The sequence below is a fragment of the Microcaecilia unicolor genome, unplaced genomic scaffold (genome assembly GCF_901765095.1).
Source record: "Microcaecilia unicolor unplaced genomic scaffold, aMicUni1.1, whole genome shotgun sequence".
In the NCBI taxonomy this organism is placed as follows: domain Eukaryota; kingdom Metazoa; phylum Chordata; class Amphibia; order Gymnophiona; family Siphonopidae; genus Microcaecilia; species Microcaecilia unicolor.
The window spans coordinates 36726-58054 of NW_021963273.1; the positions used below are offsets into that span (position 1 = coordinate 36726).

Genomic DNA, 21329 nt, shown 5'->3' on the forward strand with positions numbered 1-21329 from the left:
AACAAACTGAGTTTTGGTATCGAGAGTTTTGTATAACAATAATTCTAATTGCATAGACAGAGTTGTGCAAGATAATTTACATGGTTATAGTATCCTGTTCAACTTTAGCATGGATGATTAAGGGTCTTGACAAAGGTTGTGTAGTAAGTGGTGGATGGGGGATATGTACCTTGTACTTTGACCAAACAGATACTCTTCTCCGTCACTATATCGTGGGATTGATTGTATACTTTAGTTTGGATAGTGTGGAGTATAAAATCTAATAAATGGAAATGAAGCCAGGTTTTCTGGATTTGCAGCTGAGTTCTGCAACCACTTTACTACCTTAACACCTCTTCTGTTTGCTTATTGCACAGGTCAGCCATTTAAACTTGACCCTAAAATGGCTCACAAGAAGCTTAAGATCTCCAACGATGGAATGCAGATGGAAAAAGAGGAGAGCTCACTGAAGAAGAGCCATACCCCGGAGAGGTTTAGTGGGACTGGTTGCTATGGTGCAGCAGCAAACATTTTCATTGACAGCGGGTGCCATTACTGGGAAGTCGTTTTGGGCAACTCTTCATGGTAAACAAATGGTTCGATGTCAATGCAATACTTCTAAACTGCTGTTTCCCCTAAACTAGTGTTCAACACAGCGTACAGTTAAAACGTAGCATTACAGAGCTTACACAAATAACGATAAAGATTTCACACATTATTTTAGCATAGTAAATCAAGAGGAAATTAACCCTTATTCGAAAAGGTATGTTTTCAACATCTTCTGAAAGTTCACATAGTTCAGCTCTTCATGAATAACCAATGGAAGAGAGTTCCATTCAGGAATAGCAATGACAGAAAAGATGGCATTTATTATTCTCAAAAAACGTATTTTTGCTAAAAGAAGGGAGACAAAGAATAAGCTTATCCTGCAACTTAATAGATTGCCCAAATAAATTTTTAGAAATCATGTTCATTAGCAACTGAGAAGTAGAGCCTTAGATAATATGATGTAATAAGCAAAGTGCCTTGAACTAGATACGTTCAGCTACTGACTGTATCTTAGAAGGCTAAAGACCTGCTGTGTGAAGGGTTTTCTCTCATGTTGTGTCTAAGGGAAATAAGGTTTTAAATTCTTCTACATGTTACTTGCCTTCCTAATAAACATTTGCTGCTCTAGTTATCTTCTAGACTTAATACCAGTGTTGGGCACTATTTTCATTACTTTGAGTCTTAAGTAACTTGCACTTTTCGTACAAGTTAACATGTAAGGTATCTCAAGTAATATGTACCTGTATGTAAATTATCAAAATACAGCAGCGCGTTTGATCTATAGGTCTTCCAAATTTGAAAGAGTCACCCCATTATTTCTAAAACTTCATTGGCTTCCAGTTAAGGCACATACCATATTTAAAATATGTTCTTTAACTTATTTAATTCTTCATGGGTTAGCCCCAACCTATATGTCTAATCTTATTGACTTACCACTCAGGGATTGTGAGAGATCCCATCTGACTTTTCGTTATCCACTTTCAAAGGAAGTAAAATATAAAGTGATGTTCTCGGGTCATTTTTCATATCAGTCCACATTCTGGTGGAGCTCTCTACCAGCGGTTATAAGGTAGTCATCTAATTGGAACAATTTTTTTTAATGCTTAAAACTTATCTTTTTGGATGTATTCTTCCTAGGACAGCACAGATTCTTGTTTGTGAACCACACAGAACTCTGTGGGAAAAGTGCGGGATAGAAGTTCCATTTGTAATTGTAATTTTACTACTGTGGAAAAGGCATGAGAGAAATCATAACAACAATAATAATAGTAATGAATAGAAACAACAAAACTGTGTTTTAAAACTTTTTTTACACTTTATTAATTTATATTATGCCTATTAACTAGGCAGATTCCATAAAACATACATAATCAGAAAAATCAACATACATAATCATCATAAAACACAATCACTGCAAAAATTCATGACAAAACAAACATATAGCCCAATGCTGCTTTCTGCTTACTCATCCCTAAACATTCAGATTGGTTGTACATACTACCCTGCCTCAAAACAAGTGTGTCTTTAATAATTTCTTAAATTAGGTAGACTTTTTCTATCTTACCACTTTATGGTGGTTCTTACATCAGATGAATATCCAGTATGATATGGCTAAAGGTGCTAAGGAAAGGTTTTTTTTGTCTCTAAATGCCTTTCTGGGCTAATCTATTAGTCCAGAGGCATTTCTAATGGAAGCAGTTTTGAGTTCAGTTTTGTCTTATGAGGTGGCAGTTGTTTGGTGATGAAGTGGAATCAACATCTACAACTCCCTGGGAGGAGAGAGTCCCAGTTGTTGCTCAACACCTACATTGACTGGTTCCAGGCTGTTACTGTGATGGCTGTGCTGGTTGAAAGGGAAAGGGGACTTGATATATTGCCTTTCGGTGGTTTTTGCAACTACATTCAAAGCAGTTTACATAGTATATACAGGTACTTATTTGTACCTGTGGCAATGGAGGGTTAAGTGACTTGCCAGGAGTCACAAGGAGCTGCAGTGGGAATTGAACCCAGTTTCCCAGGATCAAAGTCCACTGCACTAACCACTAGGCTACTCCATCAGAAGAGGAGAATTCAAAATAAGGAAAACTTGGGTAGTTGTAAAAAAAAAGATCGTGGTACTTTCACCTCATTACAAATCGAAAGAACAAGATGAAAACTGTGCTATTAAGTTAAAATATATCCTCCCACTATGTAGCCTGCTGTTTTCAGCATTTTCTAAAATGCCAGCCACCATAGATTTTTGTATGCTGGGATATTTAGTACCGACTGTATTCAGATACCAGTGCTGAATATCCTGTTATAAAGTAGCCGGATACTGGTACCTGGATAAATTTATGACAGCCTTTTGCTGTCCTGATTTTATCCAGTTGGTTGCCTGGTTAGCAAACTGAATACTGCCACTAACTGGGTAACCACCAGTTCTGCTGTATCTCCAGTCCTGCACCGCCGTGGCGTCGTCCAAACAGCGTCACAGCAGTCAGTGGTAATTTTCAGCAACATTATCCAGATAATGCCACAGAAAATCCATGGCTGGCCCCAGGGAGCGAAACTTGTCCAGATAGGAGCACTCCTACCCGGATAAGTGTTGCTGATTATCAATCCCTGTGCTTTTCTTTTCCTTTTCTTTTTTACTTTTCAGGCAGTATCTTTACCTCTTACACATTATCCTCCAGATTCTATATATGGCACCCAACCCAAAAGGGCCATGGGAGGAGCATGGGCGTGTCAGGGGTGTTCCTAAAATTTGCACGCGGTGTTATAGAATACCACAGATGTGCACCTACATTACGCGCCAAGAATTACACCTGGTTTCAGCAGGCATAAGTCCTGGCACCCATACATCCACTTGATCCCTCATCCCGCAATCCAGTCTATCATACACTTATCCACGGAACTATGTACACCATATGTCTTTGTCTAACACTACCCTTTAGCTTCCCATTGTCCCCTTCCAATTATTTCTATGTTGATGTCCCATTGCCATATTCCTAATTTGATATTTGAATGTCTCGTATAACTTTGCACAATGTAATCCATAACCAAATTGTAACAAATGTATTTCTATTATTCATATCCTATTGTAAGCCACACTGAGCCCCGCAAAAAGGTGGGAAAATGTGGGATATAAATGCAATAAATAATAATAAATAATAATATTTGGCAGTCAGTAGTATTGTATAATGGGTGCTCATCTTTGAGGGCCCATTAGAGAATTGTGTTGAGCGCCAATGTTTTTTGGTGCCAATCTTTGAGTGTCATTTACTGAATCTAGCCCTATGTGTTAGTTTTTTCCAGAAAATAGATTTCTGTATTGATGGGCCCTGCTTTTGTCCTCTTTGCTCCTCTGCTGTGCAATTCCCGCACAAAAGAAAAGAACACAGGCCGTCTTTCTTGCATTTTCTTGATGCTTCTGAATATAGAATTTCATTGAACAGCAAAATACAGGTTCCATTTGTGCAAACATGCACAGCTCACGTTCCTAGAGTTGAAGATTTCTGTGGAAATCTGGGCTACTCCCATACAAAGCAATAGACCTTCTTGGAGTCGAGGGGTGGGGGTGGGGGGAGAAAGGGAGGGGAATTTGTGAATCACTTGTGCAGACCTGAAACTCTTTGTGATTAGGATTACCTGAAACCAACAATCTGGCTCTTTCAGCCTGTTAGTATTTCATGCGTGTGTGTGTTTTGTTTTGCTTTTTTAAATTTCATGCCATGACATTCTATTTTTCTGCATACATTGAAAAAAATATCCCAGCTACAAATACTTGTGCATAATTGCTTCTGCCCTCATTTTCTGGTTAAACACAAAGTCATTTGAAAATGAGCCCACCATGAGAGACACCACACAAAGCTCAGGCCCTGTCCTTCCCTGTCTCTCAGAGACCACATTCTGAGGCATGGTGCATGTGTGGCACTCAATCCAGGACCCGTCATAGTCTCCTTCCCGTAAATGAAGGATGCTAGTGGCCATTCAATGCTACTATTAGTCTGGAGATGTTAATGCCCTTCTGGATCTCATTGAGCCTCACTCATAGAAAGATGCAGTCAGAAATGTACAATAGGACGTGTTCACTGAAGTGGGGATGTTACATGGCGCTCTTCCTGCCCATGGTTCCAATTCAGTCTCTCTGAATCTTCCTATAGACTGTGCATTTACAAACTGAAACACATGTGTCTTCATATTCTCTACAGCATCCTCATGTGCCTACACCTGTGACTGGTCCACCCTAGCCTGGAACTCCATGGGAGTGGGCTGCATTTTGCCAAAGACCCAAATCTCCACCAGACATGAAAGGTGGAGAAAGAATCCTGGTCGCTGAATCCATTTATTACAGTGAGTCTCTTCACCATTGATAATGAGTTCCTCCAAGTACTGAAGTTGTCTTCACTGGGCAGCTTAGTGTCCCTTCAGGATTGCTTGGTACTCATTTCACAGTGGCTAGCTGACCATAGATTGGTTCTCAATAAAGAAAAGACCCTAGCTTGTTGGCTTACAGGTGGCATCTCTAGTCCATCTATCCCTCTAACCTTATTTGATTTGCTCATTCAGCCTGTAGACTCATTCCAGTGCTTGGCAGTCATTTTTGACTCCCACCTTACATTCACCCCTCAAATCGCAAACATCTGTAAAACAGGTTTCTTTATCCTCCGTAAACTTTGTTTAGCTCATCGATACGTTAGTGCTGATATCTTCCATTCCTTGATATTGGCTTTACTGAAAACTAGATTAGATTATTGCAACATAGTCTATTTAGGTTGCTTCAGATCTCACATCAAAAGACTCCGGTCCTTTCAAAACATGGCCATTTGCCTTCTCTGCCATGCCCAGCATCCTGATCATGTTACCCCATTATTGCAGAAATACCATTGGCTACCAGTTCAACAGCACATCATTTTTAAGCTCCCGATCTTTGTGTTTCAAGCCTTCTGACTCAGTCTCCCCCAGTATCTTTCCTCGCTTACTATACCATATTTACCATCTCACCTACTCCGTTCACTATGATCATTGTTTGGTTTTACCAGCCCCCAAATTTGCTCAGTTAGTCTACAAGACACCATGCCTTCTTCTTTGTGACACCATTTTTCTGGAACTCTCTCCCTTTGCATGTTCTTGCTGAGCCCTTGTTTAACAGTTTCAAGGCTGATCTAAAGGTCTGGCTTTTTGTTCAGGCTTTCAACCTACCCTAAACCTCATCTGACTGGTAGTTTACCGCTGCCAGCTCCTCCCTTTTTTTTTCTGTGAAACTGTATTATGTTTTTCTTATATCTGTCCTCTGATGTGATTGATTATTCTTTTCTATCAAACATATTGTAGTTCCTTTTCTTTTCCATGTGTTGTGAATCAATGTAAACCATCTAGATCTGCTAGTTAGGCAGGGTGGTATAGCAAATCTAAATAAACTATATGGTGAGGTGCAGGCATAGTAAATGTCCATTGTCAAAGAACCCTGTACTGGGGCTGTGTCGTTCTCAGACCTCTGTGTAGGGATTGCGCTTCATCTCAGGGAGGTATCAGAATAGGCCAAATATCCACAACCCTGCGACTGTTGAAGTGGAGCAGATGGCTTTTGGTATCCTCTTTTTTTTTTTTTTTTTAAAGACTGCGAGAAACCTGCCGGGACATGATTGTGAAGGCAGAATGAGCATGGGTATGTATGTACAAAGTTATATATGAGAAGCAGAGGGGATCCAACTTTTGCCCATGAGCCCGGAAGTCACATCAGCTGTAGCTCAGCTTAGAGAAGGAATAGGAAAAGGATGAAGGTTCTCTAGTAGCTCTCATGGTGGGCATGTGATCTCTGCACCACTCTCAGCTTGAGGCTTCTGCTATTCCTACAGGTGCCAGTGTTATTTCCTTGCAATTGACACCTCTTGCCCATTTGTATGTATTTGAATGTGGCTCACAGCATCTCAGTTGCAAGAACAAAAAGAGCATTTCTGCTCATCCCAGAGAGAGCGCAAAAGAGCTTCATGTTGCCAACTCACTCTATATCTCATACTCATGCCCATGGTTGGATTTGAGGTCTTAGTGCCCATTGGCATCTTTGCATGGAGGGGGTACCTTCGGGGTGCATCCTCCTCTTCAATACCCCCTCCCCACCTAAATTTGCTCTTCTGAGGCCCATGGCAGCCATAGAAAGAAAGTAAGAGGCTTGTGAACTGGTTTGTGCGTACATGCCCTGCTGTGAGCCCATCTCCTCCCGTACAGACTACCTTTTATCAAGAAAGCTCTCTGAAGGGTGGGGCCACTGCACAGCCTGGGGATCATTCACCAGCCCACAGGCTCTGTACTAAGTCTCTTTAGTTGGTGCCACACCACCCAGATGTCTATCCCTGTTCAAGTCAGTTAGCTTTATTGTCTTCTCTCCTGATCATCTACCATTTTGAAAATCATCAACTACAAAATATAATTCATAACCTAAAAGACATCTGCACGTATCAATGCATTGATCAGCAATCAAAACTTTTAAAAATGTGATCAGAATAAGTTAATTACATAAATTGCTATATGATTAATGTGATGATTTCAAAAAACAGAAATTAAATGATAGTGCCAAACATTTTAATAATGCAACACAACTATAATCTATAAAAAATATATTACCTTCCTTATCATAAGCAATGCATCTATCTCTCCCTCTCTCTTCTCTGTGTATGCATGTATGTATATTTATTTATTAATTTATTTGTTTGTTTGTTTATTTATTTTCCTCTTTGTATGATGTCACGTCTCTCATTTTGTTTTGCTCCAGTCATTTGTCAGAATGTGCATTTTCCAGGTTCTAATGTTTATGGCTGTTCATTTGCTGTTCAGATCTTTTTCAGTTTGTACCTTAGAAAATCAATTTTAACTGTGCTTGCGTATTCCACCATATGGTTCTCATGGCATATTTATGCATTGTCTGATCATTATAAACTGCTTTAGTTTCTCACGCCTTGTGAATTCAGCATTCATTTTAATATTCTCAAGCAGAAATCTCTTCTCTTTGTAGGTTCACTTCTGCACAGATTTTTCCCATTGTTCTCATGCTTCATATCACCTCCTCATACTCGTTTTTCTACCCATTGGAGATATTAGCTAAATATAATTTTTATTAGCCAGCAGTCTGAAACTTTTGGCGGGGAGAAGAGGCAGGGAGTCTAACAATTTCTTTCAGCTTCTTTGGACTTCTAGCTCACCTAAAAAAGCTGGGGTGGATAGTACCAAGAACCATCATTTGCAAAAACTTGAGGGTTACCTTTACCCTTCTCTCCCATAAAGCACAGCCATCACAACGATATCCCTCTGCCAGCAGCCATCAGTCCGTGACTTCATCTGGAACTCATTATATATATAACTTGCCGGTAGGTGGGGTTGTGGTATGGGACAATTACCATATTTTCACACATATAACGTGTGCGTTTGTATACATTTTTAAAACCATGCATACCCCCATCCCACTATGGCTAGATTCTATATAACACACTTAAAAATCAGCGCTAAAAAAAATACCTAGGTATACTTCTTAGAATACACTTAAATTTCTGCACAGTTTATAGAATACACCAAGCGCCCATCTGCATGACTAAATTTTGTCAGTCAGTTACGCCAAGTAAAACTTGGTGTAAATGCCGACGTCTAAATTAGATGCTGACCCAGTGTATTCTATAACAATGTGCATAGGGGGCCTTTTACAAAGCCACGCTTGCATTTCTAGCACATGGTAAAAATCAGCTGGCGGTAAGTGCTGAGATGCCCATAGGAATATAATTGGCGTCTCGGCATTTACCACCAGCTGAAAGACCCCCATAGATTTAGAAACACCCATAACCTGCCCATTCCACGCCCATGGCCATGCCCCTTTTCAGCTATGTGACGTAGAAGAATAGCTTAGAAATTTGTGTGCATAAATTCTAATTAAAGTCAATTAGTGTCATTGCTTGTTAAGTGGCAAATTAGCACTGATATGCTTATTAACTAATTAAGTTGCGCATACAAATCCAGAATACGACTGGATTTGCACACAACTTACATCATGCTATATAGAACCTAGGGGTATACACGTGGGCGTGCCATACAGATGTATTTTTACTAAGATACGCTAATTGCAAAATTAGTGCGTTTGTATTAAGGCTTTTTCTTTTTAGGATTTTTTTTGCAGATTTTGTGCACTAATAATGCCTACAAGAACCTGAAATGGAAAGCCCTTCAAAACAAGTGCATTAGTTTTTTCAGTTAGCGCATCTTAGAAGAATTAACTGGTATAGTGTGTGTTATATGGGCACATTATATCAGCTTATTTTTGCATAGACATGCAACTTTCACGTATATGTATAAAAATATGATGTCTCACTCCGATGAAACAATAGCTACACTCTAACTGCCTTACTGGACATCTGACCACCCAGCTTCTGCTATAGAATACTAGCATAAGCCCGCATTGGCGTATCTAAATGTGGGTGTGCCCACTTACGCCAGGTCTGTTTATAGGCATAAATAGGCACATCTAACTATGGCAAGCAGCGCACACAACTTACAGTATTCTATAAGTTATGCGTGTAAGCGGGAGACACGCCTGTGCCCTGCCCATAAGTATCCAATTTGCATGCACAATTTAATTGAATATCAAGATAAGCACTGATAATTAACTTAACAAGTCATTATTGGCAGTAATTAGATTTAATTGACATATACGTGAGTAAATTTAGGCACAAGTTCAGAAATGGGGCACGGATATGGGAGGCTCATGGGCAGAACGGGGGCATTCCTAAAAATTACGTGCATAGCTATAGAATAAGGGGGAATTTGTACCACATTTCAGTTGATGACGTGGCCATGTCTAAAGTTAGGTGCCATTCCCAGGCGTAAGCGCTATTCTATAAACTGCACCTAAATTTAAGCACGGTTTAAAGAATAATGCTTTTTTAGTGCTATATATAGAATTCACCCCATGCCACTTAAACACACTTAAGGCACTTGCACTCGTAAGTAGCACTTTTTGCTGCAGTAACTACAGGTGCACAGTTATGGAACTGCCCTTTTAACAGGTGAATTAGCATACGCTCTTAAGCGTTAACAGCACACACTAATTCACAATGCTAACTTCTTAGCACACTTTAGTAAAAGGTCCCCTTAGACTTGCAGTTGCATTGGTGCTGCCGTGTCACCATCATGCACCAGTGTAGATTGCTCAGATCAGGCTGATCAAAGGGAAAACGATGAGCCAAGACAGGATTTGAAGCGAGACAACTGCTGAGATGAAAAGACATTAGCAGGTTATATTGAATTATTACAATAATGGTGGTGTGTGTTTTATTAGATAGCTATACACAGCAAGTCTGCCCTGTTCTAGGAAATGCTAAAGTCCAGACCCACTAGGTGATAAAATCACAGAGCTAAAGACCTTGTGGAAGGCAGAGAATATGCTTATCTGCCGTGCTTCTTAGCAATTTTGTAAAAATAATTCAGTCCAAGTAAAAGTCGACATGATTTTCCAAGCCTTAGAAGCAGCCAGTCTGCTATGTTGCCCTTTACTGCACTGTCCTATCCAGCCAGAAGGAAAAAGAGAAGTGGTAAAGCATCAACACTTTTTTTACCAGACACATTTGGTTTATGCATTAAAAGAAACATGAAATATCTTTTTAATCTCTGATAAACGGTGCCATAGGGACTCCATTACACTGCTGTGAAAGAAGCCCTTTCACACTGAGCTGAACTCAGAACCTGCAGGGAGCAGTTTGCATCTTTTTCAAAATGGAGATGAAAAATAAAAGATTGGACTTGCCCCTTTCCCCCGTGCACTGTGGGTGAGATAAAGATGCTTCCATTCCTCTCCCCCACAGACACCTTTACCTTTCCTGCTCTGCTGCAGTGAGATGAGAGACTTCTTACTTCCCAGTGGAGTGACAAATTGCAAGCTGTGATAACTGCCTTTCTCCCAACTTAGTTTTATAGTTTTGATTATTTCACTACAATGGCTTCCAGCAGCATAAGAACCACATTTCAGATAATACGCGCTCGGTGATTTAGGGCTGTAGGTGCATCCTGCAATTAGATTGCTAAAGTGGAGATTACCTCTGAATCTTTTGGCACGAAATGTATTAACCTCAAGGGATGATGTGCAACCTGAAGCAGAAAACGATGTGCATTCGAAGGGCAATAAGCCCTCACAAAGAGTCATTCAGAATCATACATGCTATGAAACTGTCAGTCTCTCTTTATTCATTGTATAGCAAAAACTATCTTTTCTAACAAATTCTTTTTTTTTTAATGTGAACAAAAAATGTTTCCCACTGAGCTGTTATAGGACAATTCTATAACTGAGTGCCTCAAGGGGTCCTTTTACTAAGATGCAGTAAAAAGTGCCCCGTACGCAGGTCTTTCCTATGCGCTAAGTCCATTTTTACTGCAGCCCTAAAATGGCCATTTTTCTATTTTTTGTGTTAATGGCCCTACATTAACATTGTCGCCTTGTCCCGGGGCATCGCTGTATCCAGAAGGCGTTGCAATCTCTCAATCTGAGAAACTAAGAACATTCTTCCACGCTTTAAAAAGCTGTGAAATTTAGAGGTTTCTCCTGTTTCCTTTTCTGACACACCTGCATTAACGTTGTCATTACTGCGCTGCCATTTTAAAAAATTACCATGTGAGCTCTTGCCACCACTCATAGGTGGTAAGGACTCATTCAGTATTCCTGTGCTAACCAGTTAGCACGTGTTTAGCACAGGAACGCCTACTGTCTGCTCCAACATACTCCCTCAATCAAAATTAAAAATATATTTTTTAGCACACTCCATGGATGTAGCATGACCTCATCATTTGGGGGGTCTGGAGCCCAAAGGAGGGGGCACAGTTTGTCTTGCCTCCCTGCCGCAAACCCCTGCCCCACTGCAACCCCACATACCTTGGCTGGCAGGGGTCCCCAAACCCCAGTAAGCTGAAGCCTTTTCTCCAGCGCTGTTCTCTGTGCATTGCCCTGCCTGCTTTCCCTCATGTTACGTGCATGCTCAGTTTTAGTGAACCTGAGCATGCACGATGTGTCACTACCTTATAGCATAGTACATAATGCATTTGGGTATGTAAGTGGTGCAAATTGGTGCATTTACATGTGCATGCCGTTATAGAATTGACTTTTTTATAGTGCTTGAAGGACTTTACCTGTGACCGACCTGTGCATGCAACAAGCCATAATAATTCCTGACATGCAATGTGTTTTTTCCAGCTTTTCCGATCCGCTCTCTGACCCACAGCGGGGGCCAATCAGAGAGCAGCTTCGAGAAGGCAGGAAGGTCGGCTGCTGTCAGATTGGGCCATTCTGCAGGTCAGAAAGTAATTCGGAGAAGCTGCCAGAGAGGTATGTAGGGAACGACTTCAAGCCCTGAGCAAAACTCATTTCCATTTGTACATGTGAGAGTGAGAGTTTATCATGTCTTGAGGAGTTTCATTCTGTGCTTAGAAGCAATTCCTATTGTTACACTATGTCTATACGAGCCATGATTTAGTGTTGTCATTTTAACCAATTAAAAATGTAACTTGTGAAATAGTAGTAGCATTATTAGACATCTGCGCTGTTGTTGTCCAGGTTACCTAATAAAGAGAAGTGTCAGGTACTGGATTCTAGATAGAAAGAGAACAAGAGATGATTGGAAGGAAGGGAAAATAGAAAGCTGATGGAATGTATAAAAGAAGCTATCAGAGGGGCTTAGAACAGCCAGGATTATCTGGAGAAGGGTTAGCATGGCAAATAGGAGAAGTATAATTTAAAGCATATTTTGAAAATTTGAAGTATATGCATAACATTTTTTGTTGACAGGCTTCAATTCAAAAGGTAAGGTAACACTGCAGAGGTGCATAGGAACCACAGCAGAGCGACTCGAAGAGGGATCAAAGTATACATCACAGAAGCATGGTCCTTTATTGTAAAATCCACTTAGTCTTTAATCCATAGACTAATATGAGCCGTGTTTTGACATGAAATGCCTGCGTCAGGGGTTAAAAGTCTGGATTTCAACTTTAAAAAAAAAAAGGACAAAAAGCACAAGGACCAAAATTGCTCAGTCACATGAACACTTTCGAACAGCGTCTTGCAAGACGCTGTTCAACGTGTTGAATGCTGTCTTGGAAGACACTGTTTGAAAGTGTTCATGTGGCTGAGCATCTTTGGTCCTTGAACGTCTGTATTAGAATATTGAAGCTGAGATCCAGTCTTCTGACCCTTGATGCAGGCATTTCATACCATAGCACATCCCATATCGGGCCTATGGATTAAGGACTAAGTGGGTTTAACAGTAAAGGACCAAGTGTTTAGATCCCAATCTTGAAGGCCCGTGGTGCTTTGTTTACTGTACAGGAGCCACAGACATACAAAGGAGGCCTGGAGTGCCTATGTGAGAAGTCCGAAAAGATGCCTATTTTAAGCCTGTTTTATAAAGGCAATATAGACACCTATGTGCCCTCATAAAAACAGGCACCCAGAGCCCCAGTAATGCCCAAATGACAAAAAACATACATTTAAACCAGCTCCAAAGGTGATGTAAATGGATACGTGTACTCTAAGCATGTGCTTATGTATGTTAGCTAATACTTGCACACTTTGCAAGTCCACCTCCAGGAACACTTCAAGCAGCTCATGTTTAAAGTAGGTGCAAACTCCCCATTTGCATACTTTTTACTTGCCTGCAATTTTATAAAAGCCCAGTCCTGCATATAAAATAGGTTTCAGATTCAGAAAAATTGTGATAAAACTACCCCCAGCATGGGCTGGAGAAAGGTCTGAGCATGAAGAGGGGGGAGGGAAAAGAGAGACAGCGATCAGAGGTTATGGATAGTGGCGTGAAAAGGTTATATGTGGAGGATAGAAGAAGGACTGAGAGAGGAATAGAAGGAAAATGGAAAAAGGCAAGTTGAGACAGAAATAGGCACTAATCCATTTCTCAAATTGTGTCCTTGATTCCTCAAGTACTTAAGACTGACTTGAAAAGGGCATATAAATAATGAAATTTCTTTATAATGCTGAACACAAATTTTCTACATAACACCTCTCTCTGAAAGAAGAGAGAGGGCATAGAAGAATTTATTCCCCACCTCCACCCCACATTGTTATATGTGTGTGTGTTGTACCTTGTTTGGTGCCTTCACAAAAGTAATCAAGTATTAATAGCAAATAAATAAACATGTTCAGAAAAAAACAAAGGTCAGTGCTGCCATGTTGTCTCTTTAGGTAGAGAATGAAATAATTTTCATTGCCATCACTGAAAGGCTAGCAGCAGGGCTGTCCTTGCCATGGACTAACCGTGTTTTTGCACATGGCCCTGCTTTGTAGCACCAAAGACTTTTATGCAAATTAGGCTCTGCAATGAGTGCACATGACCCCACTTCTGCCCCTGACAGCAGTATAAAATGTTGGCCTCTCTTCCATGAGGAATGATTGTCTTCCCTTCTCATTACTCATTCCTTGGCTGGTCTTCTGTGGCTGAGAGAATAGGATGCAGCTTTATATAGAAATGCTCTTTAGACAAGCAGTGTATATGCTCATGAAAAGCCATGGCTTAGCTTTCTCTTGATCAGATTTACACTTAGATAGACCTAACATCCCTTCTACTACTACTTATCATTTCTATAGCACTACTAGACGTACGCAGCGCTGTACACTTGAACATGAATGTTTGATACATTCATTTTTAAGGTGATCAAGTGACTGTTCTGCTATATAAGACAGATTATTTCCTGATTTGGGCTGACTGTGATAAAATATCTGAATACATTTGTTTAGGTTCAAGTTTTATTTTTTATATGTTTTGTGCTGCAAATCATGGTCACAGCCCCAGCCATCATCACCTTCTAACAGAACCGTTTGAAAACCAAAAGGTAATCAGAAGAGAGTAGGTATTATAATGTCAGCAAATCTATTAATAATTAACACAGAACTTAAAAAAAAGAATAATCAGAATTCATTAACTTAGGAGCATAGTTATCAACGTGAGCTACCAAGAAGACATGTTATTTTACCTCTAACTCATGCTATTTTAGCACAGGACCCATTCTGTCAGTGAGATCTAGTACTAGTAACAGGGGTTAACAGTAAATAACACATCTTAACGGTAGCCCACAATGATAACTTCCCACCTTAATTAAAGAAAAAAAAATGTCTCTACAAATCAAACTCGCTGCTATATGTAATAAAGGTAAGCCAAGTATAGGGCAATTAAGCCATTGTGGCATCACTGATGAGGTTGGTTCTTAGGCGTTGGAGGAATGAGGCATTATGACATCACAATATCAGCTCTGGTTATCAGAGACTGAAACTCTTAGGGGGTAATTAACATGGCCTACTGTTAAGGGCATGTTATTTTACCACTAACGTGCTATTTTAGCACAGGTCCCATTCTAATCAGTGAGACCTAGCTACTAATAACGGGGGTAACAGTAAAATAATGGTAGCAATTCTATAAATTGGAACCAAGATTAAGGCACCTTGGCACCAATTCTATAACATCATCTGGGTGCCAAGATTCTGTATAGAATACAAGTGTAAGTTGACATTGGTGTACCTAAAGTTAGGTGTCAACAGTTACACCTATTCAATGGCAGTCATAACTGTTGACACCTAAGTGTGTCCTGAAGGTGCACAACTTATAGTATTCTATTAGGTGTGTGCATACCTAAGAAACACACCCATGACCTGCCTACTCTTTGCTCATGTGTGTGCCCCTCGAATCTAAGCAGTTTTGGTGAGTAGAAAAACTCCTAGCACTTAAGTGCATAAATGCTAATTTGTGGAGCTATTATTGTGTAATTTATGTGTCCAGTTGGTGCCTCTCTTTAGGCACAAATTTATAGAATTTCTCTAAATACATCTAGGGCTACTATTAAGGGGTGGAGTTATCACATGGCTTGTTACTAATAACTGGGGTTAATAGTAAAATAATGGGCCAAATTCTCTAAATGGCACTCAAAAATTGGCAAACAGGAGACAGTGAAGGTGACTCAAATGATACACAGATGATGTTTCAAGAGTTCTAAACTTTATTGTCCAAGAATCATTACTCGACATGGCTGTGTTTCAGCCTATCTGGCCTGCCTCAGGAGTCTCCAACAAATTGTATGTGTAACCTCAGATAAATGACATTGTGCATCACAAAGGAAAACATTCTGTTGCAAATATTATACTGGTGTCATCCACTGCACGTCAAGAAATACACAGATCAACTCTCAGTGAAGATCTCTCCCTCTCTGGAAGTCTCTTACAGCACCCCTTCTGGTGCATTGCAGGTCTAGCACAAGGTTTCTTAAAGAAGTATGCACACTGGGGTAGCGTCCGCACTGGGGCTCCATCAAGGACATCTATGGCTGATGTACTGCAGGCACCTAAATTTAGATGCACCTATACCAAGTTGTGCGAGTATTCTGTAACAAGTCAGGTGCCCAGATGCTGTTTATAGAATAGACTCAAAGCCCAGCATCAGTGTGCCTAAAATTAGGTGGCCATTTATAGAATTCCCCTTCCCTCTAGGGCAGACTGTGGGACAGAGTGTTGATGGGATTGGGACCTTTATGTGTTAAAATACACTCATAAGCACCAGTTCTTACTTGCACATACATGCACAAAAGTATTGCATTCTCAGAACAGGTGTAAGTTTGTGTTGCAGCTTGGGCTCAAGTAGGCTGAGGAGAAAATAAACTTGCAGGAGTGTGAAAAATAGGACCTAGGTATTTGTTACCTAGAAAAGACAGAGAACATGATTGACAGTATATCCAATACATAATGAAAATTAAGCTCTTTGTGAGTGTGTGTGGGAGGGTTATCAGTGCTCATTTGCCTTCTGTCTCCACTGGGAAAGGACAAGTGCAAATGATCTTAAATTGCAATAAGCAATATTTCAGTTAGTTAAGAAGAATTTTTTAGCTGTAAGGGTAATTACGCATTGGAACCAGTGTTGGAATATCTAGCACAGGAAATTTGACAATATTTGTTTGGGATGATAAGGTATAGTGAATCCTGTCTGAAGACGAGGAGTTAAAACCGATGACCTTTTGAGGTCCTTCTAGCCTTCTGACCCAGTGATTAATTGAGAAAACTATTGGGCACTATTCTTTCTGACTCCAGCATTTCCCCAGGGCTGGAATATGCATTTTTGAGTTTCTAAGCTAGATTAAAGCTTCATACATTAAAATATGAAGTGAACAGGAGTGAAGACACATAGGCAACTAATCAATTGAGTGTGCTGACCATAAAAGGTTGCAGCCTTAAATTCCGGGTCTTGGTTATTAATGGCCATGAATTTTTCTACTTCAAAGGCATGAATCAATACTGGATCTTTCCTAGAATGTTGTCCTGCAGGATATGGTACAGAAGCTATCCACACTAAGAGGGGAAGTTATCATGGGCTACTGTTAAGACATGTCATTTTACTGTTAATTCCAGTTATTAGTAACGAGGTCTCAGTGCATAAAATGGGACTTGTGGTAAAAATAACCTGTCCTTAACGGTGGCCATGGAATTCTATAGAGTGCACCTGGAAATAAAGCTAGTACAGACCTGCTATTGATACCTTAGTAGGCTGACTAGTTTACTTCCGGCCCTCCTGTTGTAACAGGTATATCACAATCAGAACCATAGTTCCATGGCTGTAGCAAGCTATAGATGTATATTGCACATACCATGGCTATAGATGTATATTGCACATACCATGGCAGTGCCCCCTCCTTGCCTCCCCCCTCCTGCATCACAGAGTGCCTCTCTGCTTCCTTCCTGCCCACCCCTGAACACACAGTGCAGCACCTCCACCTGTCTCTTTCCTACCCTCCCCCCCCCCCCCCCCCCCCCCCCCAGGAATCCCCTCTTTTCAAATCTTCCAGTCATGGGTAAAAGATCACGTTCAGCAAGAACAGCAGTGCTCCACAGAGCCTTCTGCTCAAGCATGATCCAGTCATTGCCGGCTCCTGTCCTCTTTGATGCTCACTTCCTGTTGCTGCGTGGGCCAGATCCAGTAGTGCCCCAATCACAATAGAAAGTTGACAGGCACTATTTTGCAGAAAGCGAGTTGCAAATTGGATGGAAGGTATTATATTGTTAGTATGAAAATTTAGCAAATGCATAAATTATTGTAATTTGAGAAAATATTTTACTTCTACAATAGATTTAGATTATTAAAAATGCCAAATAAATGTTCTGCATTTGGCTGTAAACGTGGCTATGACAGCACTCAGAAACACGGAGCAAAATGACACCAAGATCAAATTTCACATGCTTCTCTTCAAGAATAAAGACATGTTGGATAAATTAATTAAGGTTAATCTTTGAAAAGTCTGGTTTCCTACAAAAAAATTCAAAAAGTTGTTTGCTTCACCTTCGGCCATGTGATTTTGAAGAAGAGCAAAGGACAGTGACATTGCACAGCAGAAGTAAAAAGCTCTAATTTCTGAGAAACCAATTAGATGCCACTTAAAAGTAGAAGCTATTTCAAGCATTTGCCTCAATGCCCCAGAATATTTTTTGACGATGCTTGCAGCACCAAGAAAAACAACAAAAGCAACAAGTGACAGTCACTTCAGGGAAAAGCATTCAGAAATGATTTGCTAGAGTAGTCACTCAAGGAAGTGGAGGATATTACTGGAGTGCAGATTTCTTCCAAAGTTGCATCTGAAACTAATGCACCCTCTGGATTTACATTTGGCATCATAGAAAACAAACTTTTATTCCACATGCTAGAGTTCAAGCCTGATATTCTTGTTATTGGTGCTGTTTGAAGTCTGATCTATCTGTTGTTCTTAGCATTAATGACAACATTGTTCCAGTGTCATAGTACGATTATCTGGTAGTTGATAGCAGAATTAAAATAGTATCTCAGGTTGTCAATCTCATAGCTTGTGTGAAGTCATGGACAACAGACAGAACTATAAGACCATGGAATTTAAATTGAAAGATGGCTAAGAAAATACTGAAGGAAAGCCTTTCTTGTCTCCCTGATCCTGAATACAGACAAATTATTTTTATTATCGACCAGCTTCATCTGATGTGCAGGAACAAGTATGGTCACAATTATTCACCCAAACTGTCCTTGCATTTACAATACGTACTGTTAGTTCATTAGCCTATGAAATTCTCCTGCAGTCACATAATCTTTGCATGCCATCGGATTTGACTCTAAAGAAAATTGCGCATCTCAATAGTGATACAAAACTGGACAACATCTTGTACGTTAAACTTCAAGCATCAAAACTGTCTGAGATGGATCAACATGTATGTTTAGTCAATAATGAAATCTATGTGGTAAAAAAAGTTGAATACAGCTATGGTGAAGTAATTGGATCTGATGGATCTGTAGCATCTACATTACTCTGTTTTATGGTGAAATCAGTTGCTGGGCAATATACAGACATTGTTGGTGCATATCCCATAATCATGTTAATGGTTGAGAAACTATTCAATTTCTATACTAAAGTTATGGATTTGTTACACAATGTTCCATTTAATATGGTTGCAATTTCAGTTGATAATGCATTCGCAAACTGAACATTTTTGGTTGACTTCTTGCACAATGGGACTTTGAAAACTCACATCATCGACCCATTAACTGGACAGCCAATTTATTTGATATTTGATCCTGTACATGACCTAAAGAATCTGTATAAGGTCACAAAACATTCATTTGCCCCTATGGCTGTACAGCTAAGTTATCAGACATTGTTGACTTTTATCGATTTGAGGAAACATTGTCATTGAAAAAAAGCTCACAGACTGACTCCTTTGTGTAATACAGCCCAAGAACATTGAAAAGACTTTAGTTAATTTAGTAGTCACAGTCTTTAGCGGAGCAACATGTGATGTTTTATGCTATTATGCCACAAATGAAGGCTAACCTTGGTGAGAAAACATTGGATTTTATTTCACTGATAATAAACTTTGGAATATGCAGAATGTAAAAACTTCAACAAAAGGAAAACATAAAGAGACTACACGATGAAGCCTATTACATTGTCTCTTGATTGGAAGCTGGAGTTTTGAACAAAGAGTTGAGAGACATTTTTAGCCCTTAGGCATTTATGCTTGTCTCTATCTCAATCATTGTGGTTTCAGTTACGTTCTTCTGTGTCAAATCTAGTCAGATGCTATCGAGTCCTGCTTCGGATGGCTGTATCAGATGTCTGGGGCAAATTATTTCATTTCAATGAAGCAAGTCCTTGACAATGACCGGAAAAGTCAAGCCTTATTTATATGTTTTTTCCAGTATTTCACTCGCTGATATTGACAATGCTGTCGATGAACAACATTTTGGAACTTCATCAGATGACCCATTAGTAGATAGCATTGAGCTTCACCAGATTGTTTACCCTACTCCTCGCAAAATGATGCTAACACTATATACTATGTAAGTGGAGCTAAAGCAAGATCAATTGTGAGGTTCAGCAAATACAATTCTTGTAAGGATTTGGTGATGGGAAACGTGAAATACTGGAATTTGACCAGCATTTAGAAAACACTATGTCTCTGTGTTTGGAAGAGGTTAATTGAGGAGGTTTGAACAAACCAACTGACTATACATTTATTTATTTGTTTATTTTACACATTTATAGACCACTTATATCAAAGCGGTTTACAAAAAGAAAAGCCATACAAAGCAAAGTACATACAGCACCAACAATAAAATAAGTAAAATACATGGAAGGCAAATAATACCATTAATGTTTTATATCCATGACTTGTATCAGAACTGTGCCACTGTAACAGCCATACTTATATAAATGCTTCCACTAAAAAAAGAAGTCTTTAATAACTGCTTAAACTGCAAAATTTCAGAGCACAGGCTCAATTGGCCTTTTAGGTATTCCATAGCTGTACCCCATCCACAGAAAACGCAACAGATCTAGTCTCACAAGATCTTTTTCTGTATCTTGTGTGGGTCACCACATCAGATGACAAACGCATTGTCATCTCAGACCTCAAATTCCTAACAGATCGATACACAACAAAACTATCAAATACTTTGGTGCAGATCTATAAATAGCCTGATGCACATGACAAAGAGTGGAAGAGTGGCCTAGTGGTTAGAGCACAGGTCTTGCCATCCAGAGGTGCCCAGTTCAAATCCCACTGCTGCTTCTTGTGATCTTGGGCAAGTAACTTAACCCTCCATTGGCTCAGGTACAAAATTAGATTGTGAGCCCTTCAGGGACAGAGAAACACCCAGTGTACCTCAATATAACTCATCTTGAGCTAGTACTGAAAAAGGTGTGAGCAGCATCCAAATAAATAAAAGAACTTTAAACTGTATTCTACTCTTCACTGGCAACCAGTGTAACTGTCTCAGAATTGGAGTAATATGTGCTACACCTGTTACCAACCTAGCAGTAGTATTTTGAACTAACTGCAATGTCCTTACCCTGGTATTTCTTATTCCAAGATACAGAGCATTGCAGTAATCCAATTGTGATATCGCCATACTCTGGATTACCCCACGAAAATCACAGGGCGTCAGCATTGGTTTAAGTCTGAAAAACAAGTCTTAATAACATTTATTACCAAATCCTTCATTGATAGCCCAGAATCTAATAAAACACTTAACTTCATAACATGCTGTACAGGTAATGGAAACCCCCCTGAAAGTTCAAAAAAGTGGGCCAACATGCCTGCATTATTTTCCCAACAATCATCACCTCAGACTTTCCAACATTCATCAACAAACCATGCTGATGCATCCACACATTAATCTCTTCTATGTACAACTGTAATTAGGCTTCGAGAACACACCCCAAGAGGAAACAGAGAAAATGAACCATTTCGGTTCTAGTGAACCATATGGCCAATTGCTGGTAACTGACAA

The 21329-nt window shown here is 39.8% G+C and overlaps 1 protein-coding gene across 2 annotated transcripts in view; it reads left to right on the forward strand.

The window, feature by feature from the left end:
- Positions 1-358: 358 nt before the first annotated feature.
- The window catches only part of LOC115459130 (probable E3 ubiquitin-protein ligase MID2), a 44181-nt gene continuing 23210 nt past the window's right edge, over positions 359-21329 (forward strand). Inside the window, exons 1-2 of one of the 2 annotated variants that reach the window (XM_030189002.1) lie at positions 359-564; positions 11729-11860. In XM_030189002.1, coding sequence (XP_030044862.1) covers positions 383-564; positions 11729-11860 — 314 coding nt within the window. In that variant the 5' untranslated portion in view covers positions 359-382. The remainder of the gene's footprint in view (positions 565-11728; positions 11861-21329) is intronic. The other variant, XM_030189003.1, reaches the window with a different exon arrangement.